This window comes from Asterias rubens, chromosome 18 (assembly GCF_902459465.1).
Source record: "Asterias rubens chromosome 18, eAstRub1.3, whole genome shotgun sequence".
NCBI lineage: Eukaryota > Metazoa > Echinodermata > Asteroidea > Forcipulatida > Asteriidae > Asterias > Asterias rubens.
Window position 1 is genome coordinate 1,330,091 of NC_047079.1, and position 18,364 is coordinate 1,348,454.

An 18,364-nucleotide genomic window follows, 5' to 3' on the forward strand; every position below is an offset into this window, starting at 1 on the left:
CCCCTAAAAGTGCTGAACTATTAAATTCTCAAACTGCTTTACACAAGCACATTATTCATTGAAGTTTGTAAATTTGATTGAAAAGAAATTTACAAAGTTTCTTTCTAATTTATCACATCTCAGAAACCCAAAACATTTAAAATCACAACTTAAAAAGGTAGAGGCTAAATTCTGAAATTACTTTAGCAAACACTGCTTACTTCATTTATAAGCAAAATAGGGTTGCTGAAAGGTGAGCAGACTTTATAAGCTGTTCCCTTCAGGCCCTTGGTGTCCTTAAAAAAGGGGTTGGTTCAAAAGAAATCGGCCAACCCTTTATAACTGTATTTTGTCAATTTGTTTTACAAGGTTGAAAGAGTGTAGACAACCACAAAGGGATCGTCTAAAGTTTTCAGCATTTCCACGGTCCCACAACCAGTTATTTGTTAAGCTCCCCTCCCCATAGAGTTATGAAATCAGTTCTTTTTAACATGAATGCAACTCTAACTTCACCAAAAGAGGAAATTACAAAATTACAATGGTTTTGAAAAGTCTTTTTTTTTTTCTTGTCAAGTTTGAATGGCACAAATGAGAAAATAAAAAAAGAGGAATTCAGCTGATCCTGTGTTTAGACCAGTTTAGTTTCAGCATCAAAGCCCATTAATTTTCATACACGATGTAGTCCAACCTCCCAGAGTCCCAAAACCCCTGAAAATGTTATTTAATCAAATTAAAAGTATTTACACACAAATTCGAAATCTCAGCATAATCACCACCAAAGTGCGTGACTGATGGATGTATTTAAAAGTAAATTTTCCACAAATATTGGTGTTTCCTCACTTTTCTCAAGCAGCCTCTGAACACACCCCCCCCCCCTGAAAAAACACTAAAATTTTATGGAATTGTTGAGAATTTTAAACTGTCCCTAAGAGCACAAAAGGAGAATAAAATATGTGAAAGAACCAAGGTTCACTGATCACATTGATTGGAGTTCAGCTCGAACACCAACTTGCACACAGTAAAACTGCATTGGTTGGGTACTTATTGTTCTATTACAAAGAATAGCCTTTCCCCTCTTGCGGCTGCAATTCAGTAGGTTTTGTACAAAGATACAATAAGTTATGCCAGCCTTCTGAAAAGGCAGCCCAAACTGTAATGTTTTGGAGTGCAATAGTGAGATTATTTATGAATCTGGAATGTCTTAGAAGCCATTAAGGTTAAGCCATATTGAACTGTACATTCCATAATAAATCAGCATGAAATTCTCCACTCCTGTTTTTGTTTTTAAACCAATTCAATTATATCTTACTAGTCACATGCTAGTACTTTGTTTCTTACTATTTATTTTTAATATGGGATAAAAAGTACACTATGTAAGCCTGCCACACCACACTTAGAAAAGACACTCGTAGCGGATGCCAAAATCTTGTAGGCAGCCTACAACTTACAAGATTGTGTTTTGGCATCCGCTACAATGGCCTTTTGAAACGTGGTATGAACGAGCAATAGTAGTGAAGCCTGCAATAAAACCCTAGTATTCTTCCTACTTTTTAAAATCCGACTTCCAATTTTCTTACCACACAAATCTGAATGTTTGTCTTTTAAATAGCATTCAAAACGTTTTATACAGCCTAATTTTGTAAGCTAGCCCTTGCTATCATCATGGCCAAATTGCACGCCGAGCAATAGTAGAAAAAGATTAATCGTGATTACATGTAGTACAAAAATGCATAGTTTATGGCACCTATAGGCCACATATGTAATGGTTTGAATGATGAATGATGAGTATATAACCTGCCAATCAAATAACAAGGATGTATGGTATACCTTGTGCTTAATATTAAGCCGATTTCTGTACTGAATTTCTCCCTTTCTGGTGGACTTGTAAGCTACTTTCCCCATAAACTTATTATTACAAAAATGAAGTAAAATTTTCCGAAAGTAAAAGACATTCAAATTGTGTTGAAGCACACAATTTACATTTAAATTTAAGTACTGATCTTTAATTAACACTTAAATACTGATCTAGAAAACTAGCTACTTCGTTGCAAAAGTTTTTTGGGGGAATGGTTTTAAAAGATTTCCACAATACACATTTAAGTGAATAAATGGAAAATAAATATAAGACCACATATGGCCTACCTATGATGCACAGTGAATATAGCCACGGCAGTAGCAGTGCCGGGCGGGCTTGCTCAGAAGATCAGAACGTACAAATTTCACCAGCATTCTGAGCAAAATACACTGTGCTGCTCAGCACAGATTTCCCCCAGATTGAACTTCAGCAATGATGGCCCCATATCTAAACATGAATAATTTTGTTGAACCTCTTGCCCTTGGTGGACTAAATTGGATTTAGAACCCACCACTAAAACTAGCTAGGCTATACTGACAGTGTGATGTTTTCTTTTTTTGCTGAATACAAAACACTAGTTACATTTCTTAGGTTGTAAGCTTCACTTCCTGTGGCATGGTATTTTTTTTAGTATCTTACCAATCTAAAGAACAATGATTCAAACATTAAAATGAGAACGTCCTTTCTTAGAACCGTTTGAATGTGAATTGTCCCGTGTCGCATGACATTGACCCTAAAGACATGAAAGATACATTTGTACATCATAAAACTACTTATTTGTTTGCCTAAAAATTAAAATTTTTAAACACCTATTCAAAAATAGATTTAATTTTTTAGTTGTTTTTCAGTTTAACTGATTTGACTTTTGGGGATTAAAATTAAGTAAGAATTAGTGTGGAATCGGTGTATTACAATTACCATGGTAAACATGAATTTTCTCATTACAAGTAAAATACTGATCAAATACGTCTGTGTACCCTTTATCCTTCCACCAAGTGCACAACTGTCGATTCCATGAACATGGCAGAATGTAAAAAAGGTCAGGTTTGTCCAGACTAATCAGCGAGTAGAAATCTTGATCTCCGAGATGACCCTTGAAGTAGTATTTGCTTGTGAGCTCGACGATCTTGTCCGGATTGATGTAACTGTGATAAGCGGTGCTCCTTTTTATTTTATCAAAATCTAAGAGAAAAACGCCGCTGTTGAATCCAGTCAGGCCATTAGGTGGTGGGTCACCAGCTTTTGTCCCTTTGTTTAAATTGCGGTAGTACGACAACATATGACGGTATACCGGTTGCATCTCTCTCGCCAAACCCATGATGTTGTCGCCAACGAAGTGATCAAAGTGGTCAAATAACTCTTTGATGTCAGTCATGAACTTCAAATCGGTGTCCAGCATGATGACTTTGTGGACATAGTCAGGAAGTATACCACGGTGCAGAGCAACGGATAAAAAGAAGATCGCGTCTTGGTAGTAGGGGTTACCTTTAGAGACTTTTGCTTGAAGCATGGATACTAGTGGTGCAATCTGTTGGGCTAGCTCTTCCACATCCATGAAGTGAAACTGTGAAAAATATAAAAAGTTGTGAATTTAGTTTAATACACAAAAAAAAAGATTCTGGAAAAGGAGAACAGTCCTAAAGAATGGCTTCAAGGTAAAATTCACTTTTATGATGCACCTATATTCCAATGAATAGATAGAGTCCCTGTGAAAGAGCAAGCACAATTACAAGTAAAGTGTCTTATTAAATTAAATTAGTGTAAAATGCCATTTTATTTTATCCCCTTTCAGAATTATTATCGATTGTTATTGTCTTGATGATGGTCTATGTAATATTTCAAAACTTAATAGCCAATGGCTAAATTGTGTCAATTTGGAAACAAGGAACACCCACGTTGTGCACCACTCTTATACTGCTATGGTTACAGAACTTTCCTTGGCCTAAGCCCTAAGTCCTAAGATAAATCCTAAGTAAGGAAGAGTTGGGTGAAATCGTCAGCTGGTCTTTTAAAAACAGCTCAGGTCCAGTAAACATTTTGAGCAACAAGCCCTGTGGTGGTGTTGATTTTGCCCAGTTGAGCACTGACTGTACATTGTATTGTATGCTGGGGCAGTACAGACATCATCTCAACCTGCTACAAAGTAAACAATGCAAGAACATGAGTTTGAAGTCATCGGATCCTGACTAGATTCTGGTTTTACCTGGAATTTATTTTTGGCAACACCCTCATCAGTAATTTTCTGCAAAGTCTCTGTAATAAACTCACGACCCGGTTTGTCAACAACGAAAAAAAAGTGCAGATTGATCGATGCCTTGTCCAAAATTGATTTGGTGCAATCAATGAATCTCTGCTTCAAATGTGGCATTTTGTGAGTGTTGGTGAGGCTTTGAATAATGTGGTATGGGTAATTGTTGACATCACTTGGTAAATCCTGAACTTTGGGCTTTTTTGGGTGTAGATCACTTGATTGTTTTTGAACGCCTTGTTGATGAGCAACTGGTTGCTGCTGTGCTGATTTTGCTGGTTGTGCTGCTACCCCCTGTGGTAACTTGATAGGCTGTTGCAATGGAATTGCAGGTTGTTGTACATTGTTCTGCTGGTTGGCAGCTTGTTGTTTTGCAGTGTCTTGTTGAGCAGCATGTTGTTGCTGTGGTAGTGCTGCTGGCTGGTTAGCACCGTGTTGGGTTTGTGCCGCCTGTTGCTGATGAGCTGCATGCTGCTGCTGTGGTAGTGCTGCTGGCTGGTTAGCACCGTGTTGTGCCGCCTGTTGCTGATGAGCCGCATGCTGCTGCTTTGCTTCCTCTGGTTGTGAAGCTTGTTGCTGTTTTGCTGCTGGGTGCTGCTTCTGATGATTAACATGAACATTGGGGAGGTTCTGATTATTTATATTGTTATTGATCTGTTTGTCAAATTCAAATTTGTTCCGGGATCCCGCATGGCGCTCTTCTAGATCTTTCATTGACTGCACGTGTCGTGGATCATCATCATCATACTTGGCACCCCCGAATCTCTTCACCAAGACTCCATCATGATAGTCAGTATGCAAATATGGTCCAACTTTGACATTTTTGTCAGGTTCAGTATCAATATCAGTCAATCTCACCCTAATTTCACCAAAATGCATTTTCTGGTGAACAAATCGCCCAGCCGCAAAACCTATACTTCCAACAACCAGAGTAACGACGAAGAGTCTCACTATCCTCAGTCTACAAAGCCACCGCAGTGTGCCAGTCGATGGAACGGCAGACCCTAGCCGAGTCCGGGATCGGGAGTTGCTGACGAACTGCATTTCTTCCGCCGTGGATTTGCTCGTTTCGTCGGGGCGCTGTTGCCTCTGCTTTGGTGAGTTCCGTTGCCCGACGTCGCTCTTGTCCTTGTCGGGGTCGTTCTTTCGCTTCCGAACCATTTGTGTTGCTGTTCCGCGTTCGGGTGTAGTCCACAAACACAGTAGTGACAGCCAATTGCAGGTATTCTAAACCAAACAGTGTTAATTCTTCATGATCACTCACCCATGTCGTCAATGTATTTTCATTTCGAGATCAGATTATTCAGAACTAGAAAACTACGTTAGATAGAACGTGCAAGCAAAGGATAATATTCATCGATCGTCGTTTTCACATAAAACACACCTGTACAAATTCATCGGGATTCTTAATTATTGTTCGTATAGCGGAAAATACTGTTGTGCTTAGTTTATACACAGTCCAAGTAGTCCTGGGGAAAAAGTACGAGAGGCTGACAGAACTACGAAGGTCATAGGTTACTGTACCTGCTATTTGGACGTTCCATTTTTAGTGGGAAACGTTCATTATAAAACTAAAACATAATATTTAAAAACTGTTTCGATCATTACAATTTATACTCGAGTGAAAACATGGTGAAACACAGTTTATTTTTAACATTTGTGTACAAAATAGTGAATTAAATTATTATGAATTAGATTAAAAGAATACAGCAAATACAAGTATTTACCCCTTTTTGATAAATGAATGCGACCGACTCCAATGCACCTCGGGAAACGTACATTTTTTGATTACTTTTTTTTTGTTGTGTCGTCTGCTGCATGTTGCATGGCAAAAAATATTTTAGAAAATCGGAACCAATTCAACTTGAAATTTGGTGAATACACGGTAAGAATTTAATTCTTTTGAGCATTTTTAAACTGGTTTATTATTATTGCTATTGATTTAGCCAATAATTAGTTGGTATACTTGGTTGGTTAGTCCTATTCGTCGATGGGCAGAACTCTCAGTTTTCTCTTGAAATGATGAATGGTGGAGCCACATTTGATGCAGAAATAAATGACTCAGGCAAATTGTTCCAAATTTGTACCACTCTATACAGTTTTGTGATCGTCGAGGCAAAATCAGTGTCACCTACAAACCTAAACATGGATTTGGAGGAAGAAAATTCTCCATAAATTCATGCTATAATTTTTTTTAAATACCTTAATTAAAAAAACTAAGATTAAGAAGTCGGTAAGTTTCTACCAAACACCATTTTGATTTTGTCAAGAAACGTTTTGTTGTTTGATGCTTGACAAAAATTAAGGATAACTTTCCGTATGGCGCCACCACTTTTTCACAAATTTTTACAAAAAGGGTTATCTAATTGAAGTAAATAAGATACTATATTATTTCATATCAAATGAAAAAGTGGTGGCGCCATACGGAAACTTTTCCAAAATTAAAAAGCACAGCTTGTGCCACAGACAGGCAGGATGAAAATGACCATCATCAGATCATCCATGGTCATGGACACTTGCATTGCAAATGCATGTTCAATATAAGTTGTTGAACTTTGATTTTGACAATAAATAAACTACTTAGCTCTGCATAATTCTAGACTCTAGTCATACTCATGTCATAAATCATAATAAAGTGATTATATAAGAGTAACTATGAAAAAAAAATAAGAGTAACTATGAATAGTAAACTTCGGGTACATCCATGGGACATGTGTAAAATCTCTTTTGCGCCGGGAGTGTTGCTCTGAAAAGAGCCCCTGAACACTCCCTCAAAAAAGAGATTTTACACATGGTTGTACCACACGGCATGCACAAGTTTCTTATTTATTATTATACCCTTATTCTCCACACCATGCAAAGCCAAGCACCATCATTTTTTATAGGGACACAGGTGTCACGACTGGGACTCAAGCCCACACTCTGCTGATTAGAAACACCAGACATGCAGCCTAGAGCTTGAGTTGAGTCAAATGTTCGTATCTGCTCAGCCATGAAACACCACTCATTGGTTCATTGATGACATTTAGCAATTAGCAACAAACAAATTTTAAAAATAAAATTTAGGAAACTTGGTGGTAATCATAATGTGTTCAATAAAATAAACAAACTTGTTTTTGATACTTTTTGTTCACTACCATCTAGATAGTAAACTGCAATCATCATGAGTGACATGAGTGACATAGAACGACTTAGAGCCCAGAACTCGTCCCTTCTCAAAGCACTGGAAAAAGGACAGCACAACTTGAGGGAATCCGTCAGGTCAACAGTTGCCAGTAGAGGGAGCCCTTCAAACAAGTTTCCAAAAAACGTTCTACGAGAAAAGCCTGCAGAATTAAATGTCCGATTTCAGAGGTACAGAATGCTATTAAAGTAGAAAGCACTGAAATGGAAAGCACACCTTTGGTTTGGGGAACAGTTCAGTTGGTCACGCTTTTGAAATTGTTTTCCATAAATCCAGGCAGGAAGCATAATCTGCAATTAGCCATTTGCGAGTTAGATTTGAATAATGTCTGGTACAATGACTCACTTGGGTACGATGCAACGCTTACATTTGAATTTTTCAGACTATGGAGACGTTTGCTATGCCACGTGATTAGGGGCAAGCTTTTGCGTAGTTACTTAAGAGACTGTGAACACCCATGCACAATTCTGAATGGATGTGTATGGCACAATATACCAGGGTTTGCTCATCTCGGAAGTTGCTATACAATCATAACGCATTGTTTGTGTTTGTTTCAATGACTGTGTTTGGTTTAATTCTATGCTGCATTTCACACACAAGAAACATGACCAAAATGGTGTCTGCAATAAACAACAGAGGCCACACACACAAGTAAACAACTCTGAGACAAACAAAGTTAAATCTCTCCTTTTTTCCTTCACAGGGATCCGCTGAACCTATCAACAGTGTCATCAATTCGGCACAAGAACTTGAGTGGCCATAGAAAACGTCTTACAAGTACACCTAAATACTCCAACCAATCAGCGGACATGATGGAGAATTCAACAACTAAACCAACGGCAACTGAAACACCAAATCGATTGTACCAAAGTTTCCTGAGTGAGAGCAGTTCTGCATTTGGACATAGTCCAGAGAAGTTAAAGGAAGCTGAAAAGAGCATCACAGCCTCCCGAAGACGAGGGACTTCAAAGAGTGCAAGTGGCAGGCGGAAGGGGTCAATCCAAAAGAAATCACCAAAATCACGACCACAGACAGCCCAACTTTCCTTTACTTCAAATCAGAATAGTCGTGGATCAAGGGCTATGTCAGTTCAGCTGGAAACATCAAGTTTGCTTCCACCGCCACTGTCCGAAAAGGAGAACATTATGGGTCATGGGTCAAGGTATGGATATCGGCGGCCTCTTGAGTTAGCACATGAGGAATCTTACTACCAGCTGAACAGGGAGAGTCAGCAGGTTACCAACGAAGGTCGGATACAAAGAAGTTTCGCAGGGCAACTTTTAGCAGATGGGAATGATCGACAGCAGACAAGAAGTCTTGTTGCAGCCAGACCTAAGTCAATTTTAACAACGCCAGGAGCCAAAATGAACAAGGTGCTGAAAAGAAATAAAAGAATTTGCTGGAAAAAAACTAAGATTTGACATACCCAATGGTTGCTCTCTTTTACTTGAAATATTAGTAAGACTTGAAGCTTTGAATTAACTGTAAACAAAAATAATATAATGTTGTTTGATAGAGCTTTTTCATCCCTGGGTCTTTCCAAAACTGCCAGAGCTAACTATCGCTTCAAGACAGGTCACTTTGTGAAACACAAATGTCACACACTCGCCTAAACTGCACGTGCACTGTTGCGCTCAGTACATATCATCGATACTTCATTTCCTGAAGTTACAAAATGGCAAATCCAGTTAAAAGTTATTTACGTAAATACTAATTAGTGTCATTCCAAAACAGTGACATTTAAAGGTACTGAAACTTGCTGAAAATATTGACAGTAATTAGTTAATTAATAATTTGCATCAAAAATGATTTGCAAAAACTTTTTGATTGGTGGAAGATTTGTCAGTTCATGGAACGACTGATGAAATGAGTATATTTTTTAAATAATAGTCAAGTTCAAAGTTTGCAGCATTGTTGTTTTGATATTTGTTTGATAGTTTTATTAAATTTTGTTTCATCTGTGTTTTCAGTCAAGGAACAGGGTGAGTTTCCGTGGATCCCCAAATGCATCCATCTTGTTTGGCCCAGACACAGACATAGCCAACGAAACCCTCAGTAATCGAACCAAACCCCTTCTTGGCTATGATTGGATAGCAGGCTTATTAGATTCAGACTCCCCAACCAATAAGCAGTCAGAAGATTTCTTTGAAGAGATGCGGCAGTTCCGGCAAGCAAACAGAGAGGAGTGTGTTCACAAGTCATTAACAGAGGAGTAAGTATTCAACAAAACTTGATTTGGGATTGATCAAAGAACAATCTACTAGAACAACGACCTCCAGACTAACGTGCTAGTGCTGTAACAACTGAGCTATCTATCTATGTAGGCATATGGGGCCTCCATATTTTGTCAAATGTTTTTTGGGGGTGCCAGTCAGACAAGGTTATTGGACAACTCGTCCGTCTGACAACTCGACCGTTCAGACAACGTGACTTCCAGACGACTAGACTTTGAGACAGCTCGACCAATATCCAAGACAGGTCAACGGTTGAGCGGTTGACCTCTGTTACTTGCATGTTTACACAAATTTCCTGTTAATCCTAACCCTAACCAACACCCTTACCCTAACCCTAACCCGCCCGCCCCCTTCCCGGCCCTGTGAACGTCCCTTGCTGAGGCCCCTGTCATGGCCATCCGTTGACTTGTCTTGGTCCTATAAGTCGAGTTGTCTGACAGTTGAACAAAAACGTCCGTCGAGCTGTCCGAACAATCGAGCTGTCTCATCCCTCGAGTTGTCGGAACGGTCGAGTTGTCCGACGAGCGAGTTGTCCCAGTCAGAAGCCATACGATCGCTGGCATCTGTGTAGCCAGGGATCACTAAGTTTACTATACAACCTGGGAAGCTTCAACCAGGGGATCAACTTAGAAGCATGTTAAAGGGATTTTGCTTTTTCTTTCAGATACCAAGCAAAAAGCCACATGGGAAGTAAAGTGGACATATATAATAGTACTAGAAGTGAGAGTTCAAGAAAGGCACTTCTTGTTCATCTACAGGCAATCCCGTAGTTAGGCACAACAGTGTTTGTGTGTTATATGCAAATTGGGTTTTGATTTATATTCCTATTATTTCTGCTGAACACTGTTGATGTTGCTCCCAAGACTCACCTTTTCAAGATGGCATTGCATATTATGTACCTCCTGAGTTATTGACTTAGTTGCTTGTTTCTTTGTTTGTTGCCTTGAACTGTTTTGTTCCCCACCTGTTGTTAATAGCTGACTTTTTATTCTTGTTTTCTTACTTGGTTTCCATTTTTATTTGTCTACAACTTCACCATCCATTGACCAATACAGTTGTGTAAATTACAAATAGTGGTTGTCATCATTAACAACATAAATTGTTTTCAGACCAAATATCACAGCAAGTTTCCAGATGACCACAGCTCAGTCTGATGAGGAGGTTGCTGATGTAGATAAACATACATGTAAGTTTATCCCTGTTGTAATGCAGTTAATTCCTAGAAAATTTAAACTTTGTCTTATCACAAATTAGCAAAGGAGGAGACCCGGTGTGGCGGTTTCAACTTTCCACTGTGTTCAGTTTTCCGAATTACCAAATACGGTAACATTACGTCATGCGATGCCTGCGCACAGCAAGCAAAAGTAGTCAATTTTTAGTGCTGTATTGAGTCATCCGTGTTACTCTCCGGTAGCTGTAGTCATGGCGGCGTCCACGAGTACAACGAGCGGCGAACGCGTGGATCGTATGAGAGAATGTGGTGTGGCACAAGCAGTGTGACCTGCTTAAAGCTGTACGCATGAATACGTGTAAAGATGGGGAAAGAGAATGTGACTAAACAGAAAAGAATCGTAATAATACACAATTTGGGGTCACTGAGAGAACTACAGTACTCGCCAGGGTACTCGCGGCTGTATTTTTGTCTGGCTACGTCACCCGGAAAACTGAACACGCCGGAAAGCTTAAACCGTTCCAACAACGTGGTGAAATGTCCGGCTACGTCACCCGGAAAACTGAACATGGCGGAAGACTGAAAGCGCCACACCAGGAATCTGCAAACACATCAATCCAAACATTATTTTATTCTGTTTTTGTTTTGATTTTATTAACAAGGTGGAACAGGTGACCACTTTTTTTTTTTTTGGGGGGGGGGGGGGTAACAGGAAAATGAATTGGGGAAAAGGACTTCAACCCGACACACAGAGAGCTGGCTAGTTTTTGGTTTACCGGTCCACGACTCGACCCACTGGCCTTAGGCCTGCGGTCCAGTGTTAATTTAGTGTCCTGGTTCATATTCAATGAGTCTCAACCATGACTAGTCAATGAATTGTTCGGCAAAACTATTTATAATGAAAGTGTTTTAACTTTAAAACATGTTGTATTTCTGGCCAGGTATTCATAACTACACATTGAACCCTCGTCTGTTTGCTGTACCTCTACATGGCACCCAGTATGGTGAGAGCTTGTGTGCGGTTTGCAATGACCGTCGGAAACTGAAGCAGCCAGCCTCCACCTCCCCGTCCTACATACGGTAAATATTCCTTTAACTATAATCAGGTTTGAGTAGAATAGGGAAAATGCATGAATTTGAATGCTTGTAATAAAATAATTTATGTTGCTAACGTTGGCCCGAAAAAAGTATTTGTCGTTTGTTGGTTGGATAGTTTTGGGGCAAAATTGTCTTACTTAAACCCAGATCATATTTCCTGTGAATGCGATACAAATTTTTACGTAACAAATAATTTGCATCAGTTGAACTGTGTTCAACTCCTGCGACACATTCACTGCGAACACATCCATGTACATGTAACGTCAAAACTCTCTTTGAATTGGTAGGAAGTATGGACCAGGCTTTATCATGATTCATGGATTATGAACTTTAACCTTGTCAACCTTTTAGCATATCGACACTCCTGGGGTGATGGGTCTTTTTCTTTAGCTGGGCCACGGATCTGGAACTCTCTACCACTTAATCATAGATCTTGTCTTTGCATCAGAAAATTGAAGTCCCTTCTCAAAATTTATCTTTGTGGATTGTGCAAATTACATGTCTTTATTATTATTATTATTTATTATCTATATATGACAGTGTGAGTATACCAAGGTCAACCCTAGCCTCTCCATACAGGATCCGACCTCATCGAAGAAAGAGCTATGACCCTACTGACTCTGTTGGACTGTCCCAGGTAAACACATACTCACTTCAAATGTTTTTGAGAGATCACCTAACATTATGAGGCCACGGTCTGCCAATCCAAGGTGTGGGCTACACTTAGCTGGTATGGGCCATCGACCCAAATCAACTGCCACCAGTGGCACATGGCACCTATTGCTGGGTTGAAACATGGTTACCCCTTTCATACATGTGAGGATGTAGGCAAGGGTATCACAGACCTGCCAACTGTCCCGGTTTTCCCGGGACATGAGTCCCGGTTTCTGAGTTTTGAAGACCCTAAAAATCGGGACGGTCCCAATTTCTCATTTTATTTTTAAAAAGTGAAAAAATTACTGGTGAATAACTGAAAACAGTCTAGTTGTATCTTAGAATCAAACAATGGTTCCTTGTCGCAATAAATGAGGGGTACGGTGGTACAATCTATGTTTCAAAGTTCGTAAAATGGTTTGACAAGTCGTGATTTGCGCTAAATTTAATGTGGCCGCGATTGCGCGCGACGCACCGGTCCTACTACTTGCCGTCAACTCGCCATCAATTCAACCACTACGCAGATGGACTAGTCTTGGACTAGACTAGTCTTGACCCAAAACGTCAGCTTTCACTAAAGTGCAGTACATCATGTACATACTACATTATGCAGTACCGATCATTGACGCCTTGGGCCAAGACTATTCCAAATGCAGGAAAGCGCCCTCTGTTGTCGATGTTGTACAAGCCCTCTGAAAATGCAAGATGTCGGCCGATGGCTTTGTAGCTTAGAGATGATCTTTTCATGAGAAAACAACTAAATTCATACAACCGAAATGTAACCTTAAACTTTTGGAATTCTCTTTTAAGCTATTACTTTAAAGTTTTATACATCTTTTGTGGATTTTAAATTTATTTTGGAGGAGTTGACGGAGGAATGTGCGTCGCTGACCAGTGGTTAAAGGCAGTGGACACTATTGGTAATAGTCAAAACTAGCCTTCACAGTTGGTGTATCTAAACATATGCATAAAATAACAAACCTGTGAAAATTTGAGCTCAATCGGTCATCGAACTTGCGAGATAATAATGAAAGTAAAAAACACCCTTGTCACACAAAGTTGTGTGCGTTTAGATGGTTGATTTCGAGACCTCAAGTTCTAAATCTGAGGTCTCGAAATCAAATTCGTGGAAATTACTTCTTTCTCGAAAACTATGGCACTTCAGAGGGAGCCGTTTCTCACAATGTTTTATACCATCAACCTCTCCCCATTACTCGTCACCAAGAAAGGTGTTGTGCTAATAATTATTTTGAGTAATTACCAATAGTGTCCACTGCCTTTAAACCAAGAACATTTCATTGCAAGAGAATTTTTTTTATACCACCGATCCTCAAATAACAAAGCCATAAGAATGGTTGTTGACGAAAAAAGTATCATCAAAGGAAGAAATAAGAGGGTAAGATTGCCAAAAATGAAAAAAAAAATTGCAGGCAACCCAAAGTTTGACCCCCAAATTAGAAGGGGCATGTTTCCGAAGTTCACCTCCCTGGTATAATCAAATTAGAGCCAGGCTGGTAGAGCTGAATGCAATACATGTACCTTCCCAACTTTTGACAAAGTAACTATGGTTTTAACTTGCTCTAGGGCACAAAGTGTCATGACCAGGATTTAAACTATAGGCCTACAACAGTACAAAGTGTCATGACCAGGATTTAAACTATAGGCCTACAACAGTACAAAGTGTCATGACCAGGATTTAAACTATAGGCCTACAACAGTACAAAGTGTCATGACCAGGATTTAAACTATAGGCCTACAACAGTACAAAGTGTCATGACCAGGATTTAAACTATAGGCCTACAACAGTACAAAGTGTCATGACCAGGATTTAAACTATAGGCCTACAACAGTACAAAGTGTCATGACCAGGATTTAAACTATAGGCCTACAACAGTACAAAGTGTCATGACCAGGATTTAAACTATAGGCCTACAACAGTACAAAGTGTCATGACCAGGATTTAAACTATAGGCCTACAACAGTACAAAGTGTCATGACCAGGATTTGAACTATAGGCCTACAACAGTACAAAGTGTCATGACCAGGATTTAAACTATAGGCCTACAACAGTACTTTGAAATCATACTTCTGTATTTATATCGATAAATATCAACTAGATAAATTATCCAACATTAAAAGAAAAGTTGTATCTGTTTTGTTTATTCTTTTTATTTGTAGCATTGTCTTGCTGGTTGGGAGAGCTCTAAACCATCTATGCTGCCAACAGCTTCCAATATTGATCTTAAGGACTCTATAAACAAGATGGGAACCAATGTGCTTAATCTTATGGTAAGTTAACTCAACTACTTTGATAAAGATAGAAGTCTGAAGTGCAGTTATCTACTCCTGTTCAGTTCATCAGTTAGTTTCTACTTGATCTGTTTCCTGACCTATCCATGTCAAATCCATTGCCCATTTTTGTAATGACGATTTGTTTAAATCTATTACCAGGCGTGTTAATAACCAGCTTAGTTTCACCCAGCTAGAGTTAGTCTATCACCTATCTGATGAAACATATCACCCAGTTATCACCAATCTTGTAACCATGTCTAGCCTGTTCGATTATGACTATATTTGTAAACGTGTAACTGTTACTGAAACGATTGGTTACATGTGTAGCCGTCCGTTCAAAAAAAAAATATCTATTTAGAAATATGTTTAAAACAGTTAACCACGTATGAGATCAAAAACAGGGTGTCCTCATCACATTTAAACTTCGTGCAATCACCCTGCAAGATATATACAAACAATTAGCAAATAATAATAATAGCAAAACAAAATGAATTTATGTACATTAGGTAGTAAAATACTGTGTTTGTTCATCTAATGTATCCTAAAATTCTGTAGTGTTTTAGTAGGCTAAACTTTCAACGAACTGTGCTCTGTAACTACCTGTTTTACAAACCAATTGTGTCGCTCACAACTATTCACTACAATCATAATCTACTTACAAAACACAATAAGACATCAGTGACACATTCCCTCAATCCTTTCAGCGTGAATTTTACTGTATTGTGCCTGCAGCAAACATGACGCAATGCATCTTTGGAATTATAAATTAGTCGTGACTAGTGTCAAAGGCTATTTCGAGTAGTACATTTCACTGCAGCAAACATGACGCAATAATAATAATAATAATAATAATAATAATAAGACTTGTAATGCGCACATATCCACCCTGCTGGGTGTTCAAGGCGCAGTAAAAACCAAATAAAAACCAATGCATCTTTGGAATTATAAATTAGTCGTGACTAGTGTCAAAGGCTATTTCGAGTAGTACATTTCACTGCAGCAAACATGACGCAATGCATCTTTGGAATTATAAATTAGTCGTGACTAGTGTCAAAGGCTATTTCGAGTAGTACATTTCACTGCAGCAAACATGACGCAATGCATCTTTGGAATTATAAATTAGTCGTGACTAGTGTCAAAGGCTATTTCGAGTAGTACATTTCACTGCAGCAAACATGACGCAATGCATCTTTGGAATTATAAATTAGTCGTGACTAGTGTCAAAGGCTATTTCGAGTAGTACATTTCACTGCAGCAAACATGACGCAATGCATCTTTGGAATTATAAATTAGTCGTGACTAGTGTCAAAGGCTATTTCGAGTAGTACATTTCACTGCAGCAAACATGACGCAATGCATCTTTGGAATTATAAATTAGTCATGACTAGTGTCAAAGGCTATTTCGAGTAGTACATTTCACTGCAGCAAACATGACGCAATGCATCTTTGGAATTATAAATTAGTCGTGACTAGTGTCAAAGGCTATTTCGAGTAGTACATTTCACTGCAGCAAACATGACGCAATGCATCTTTGGAATTATAAATTAGTCGTGACTAGTGTCAAAGGCTATTTCGAGTAGTACATTTCACTGCAGCAAACATGACGCAATGCATCTTTGGAATTATAAATTAGTCGTGACTAGTGTCAAAGGCTATTTCGAGTAGTACATTTCACTGCAGCAAACATGACGCAATGCATCTTTGGAATTATAAATTAGTCGTGACTAGTGTCAAAGGCTATTTCGAGTAGTACATTTCACTGCAGCAAACATGACGCAATGCATCTTTGGAATTATAAATTAGTCGTGACTAGTGTCAAAGGCTATTTCGAGTAGTACATTTCACTGCAGCAAACATGACGCAATGCATCTTTGGAATTATAAATTAGTCGTGACTAGTGTCAAAGGCTATTTCGAGTAGAACATTTCACTGCAGCAAACATGGCGCAATGCATCTTTGGAATTATAAATTAGTCGTGACTAGTGTCAAAGGCTATTTCGAGTAGTACATTTCACTAGTCGAACAGGCCTAATGTGTGCTATAAATTAAAGTAATTATTTACTGAAACATTATCTTTGATATAATTATCCAACAGTCTTATCCAGCACAAGACCAAACTTTCCAAGAGAGTCGCTCCGGTCGAGCTTCAAGAATATCCAAGCACACCCAGGAGCTTCTGAATCGCTCTCATGCCCTTCAACTTAACCTACAGAAGCTTGAGAGAGTTGGTATGTCTGTAGCCCGCCTTCCACCAAGACCAAATTCTTCCTCATACAATGTTATCTAAAACTGATTTATATTTCTGGATTGTGTGATATATTGTTCTCAAATCTTCTTTGCTTTCAAACTGTTGTGTAAGGCAATTTATTACAAATGATATGGGTTGAAAAAACAGATCAGGTATGTTGCCCACTTTTGTAAGAATCGATATAAAAATTTGTGCAACACTTTTGATCATTCCGTCACCCTTAAGGTGATCCCCTGGCTGCCGCTTCACAGGTTGTAATGTAATCTAGGGTGTGATCCCTGGCTACATGAATGATAGAAATGGATTGACAAAATAGAGACTGCCAACATAGGGCTTGATATCTCAATTGATAGAGCGCCGACATGTTAATCCGGAGGTCGTGGGTAATTATTTCTTTTTTTAATCCCAAACCATTTAAAATTTACCTAGTCAGTTTCCCTTAGTTTATTGTTTGATAACATTTTATTAATTATCCCTTATTACTTTATTTCTGAAATATATTCATAAAAATACACTGCTTCAATAAATAATTTCCTCCTAATAAAAAAAACCAAGCTAATCCCATAATCGGCAGATGGGTCATGTCAAGTGCCTGAAGTTATGATTGGGTTGCCGGCCTAAAGGTTTCTGGTCACGCTAATGTCTTTTTGACTCATATCTTCAAATTCAAAAATGCACACCAATTCTTTGCAAATCTGGACAACCTACTTCTAGATCCTGACTAATGACAAGGTTCAAACTGGGGTGGATTTCACAAAGAGTTAGGACTAGTCCTAACTTAGGACTAGTCCTAGGAGATATAAAAAACGTATGGCTAGTCCTAAGTTAGGACGAGTAACTCGTCCTAACTAGAGATAAGACTAGTCCTAACTCTTTGTGAAATCGACCCCTGAATTTATTATCATCCGTGGGGAGAAGAAATATCTCTCCTTTGTCTAAACCTCTAGTTTCTCCATTTGCCATAGAGCGGGTCTGAAAATCCCCTAAAAGATTACCCCCCTACTCCAAGAGATTCATCACAAGTTAAGTCTTTGTAAAGCCATTTTCCAGGAATTTGTTATTGTACAACGACACCCACTCTGAATGTACTCTTGTAAGGATCCACTTATAGAAGGGGGACTTTAATGTAGAGGTAAAAGATCACTTCGGATAGAGATCCTTTACAGCCATAGGCATATTGATAGAATTTTTTGAAAAATCTGTTCTTAAACTTTCTTGATAATTGTATTTTATAAAGAATTTATATGGAATCGTATTGTACATTTTTCTGATGGTTTTTAAGCAAAGTTTTATTTAGTGTAATAGGAATATAATGTATAAAATTTCTCGAGTTAAATTTGCTGTTTTTGTCACATTTTTTATTTAGTAGACATTTAAAGGTTTTAAAATTTATACATAATA

At 38.5% G+C, this 18,364-nt stretch overlaps 2 protein-coding genes across 2 annotated transcripts; one reads left to right on the forward strand and one right to left on the reverse strand.

Annotated features, from left to right (window-relative positions):
• Positions 1-20: 20 nt before the first annotated feature.
• Positions 21-5,532, reverse strand: LOC117302319. Its single transcript, XM_033786216.1, has 2 exons — positions 4,038-5,532; positions 21-3,398 (listed from the first exon to the last, which is right to left on the reverse strand). The coding sequence occupies exons 1-2, from the start codon at positions 5,241-5,243 to the stop codon at positions 2,724-2,726; spliced, it is 1,881 nt and encodes a 626-aa protein (XP_033642107.1). The 5' UTR covers positions 5,244-5,532; the 3' UTR covers positions 21-2,723.
• A 356-nt stretch (positions 5,533-5,888) lies between these two features.
• On the forward strand, positions 5,889-17,733 carry LOC117302475. Its single transcript, XM_033786433.1, has 9 exons — positions 5,889-5,967; positions 7,227-7,436; positions 7,970-8,639; positions 9,237-9,478; positions 10,610-10,686; positions 11,613-11,751; positions 12,310-12,406; positions 14,602-14,712; positions 16,811-17,733. Exons 2-9 carry the CDS (start codon positions 7,246-7,248, stop codon positions 17,000-17,002), a joined length of 1,719 nt encoding a protein of 572 aa, XP_033642324.1. The 5' UTR covers positions 5,889-5,967; positions 7,227-7,245; the 3' UTR covers positions 17,003-17,733.
• Positions 17,734-18,364: the final 631 nt, after the last annotated feature.

Coding starts and splice junctions, on each gene's coding strand:
- LOC117302319 (XM_033786216.1), bottom strand. CDS start 5,243: ATGGTTCGGAAGCGAAAGAACGACCCCGACAAGGACAAGAGCGACGTC. Junction 3,399..4,037: donor TTGCCAAAAATAAATTCCAG/GTAAAACCAGAA, acceptor TATTTTTCACAG/TTTCACTTCATGGATGTGGA.
- LOC117302475 (XM_033786433.1), top strand. CDS start 7,246: ATGAGTGACATGAGTGACATAGAACGACTTAGAGCCCAGAACTCGTCC. Junction 12,407..14,601: donor ACTCTGTTGGACTGTCCCAG/GTAAACACATAC, acceptor TTTTATTTGTAG/CATTGTCTTGCTGGTTGGGA. Junction 14,713..16,810: donor CCAATGTGCTTAATCTTATG/GTAAGTTAACTC, acceptor ATTATCCAACAG/TCTTATCCAGCACAAGACCA.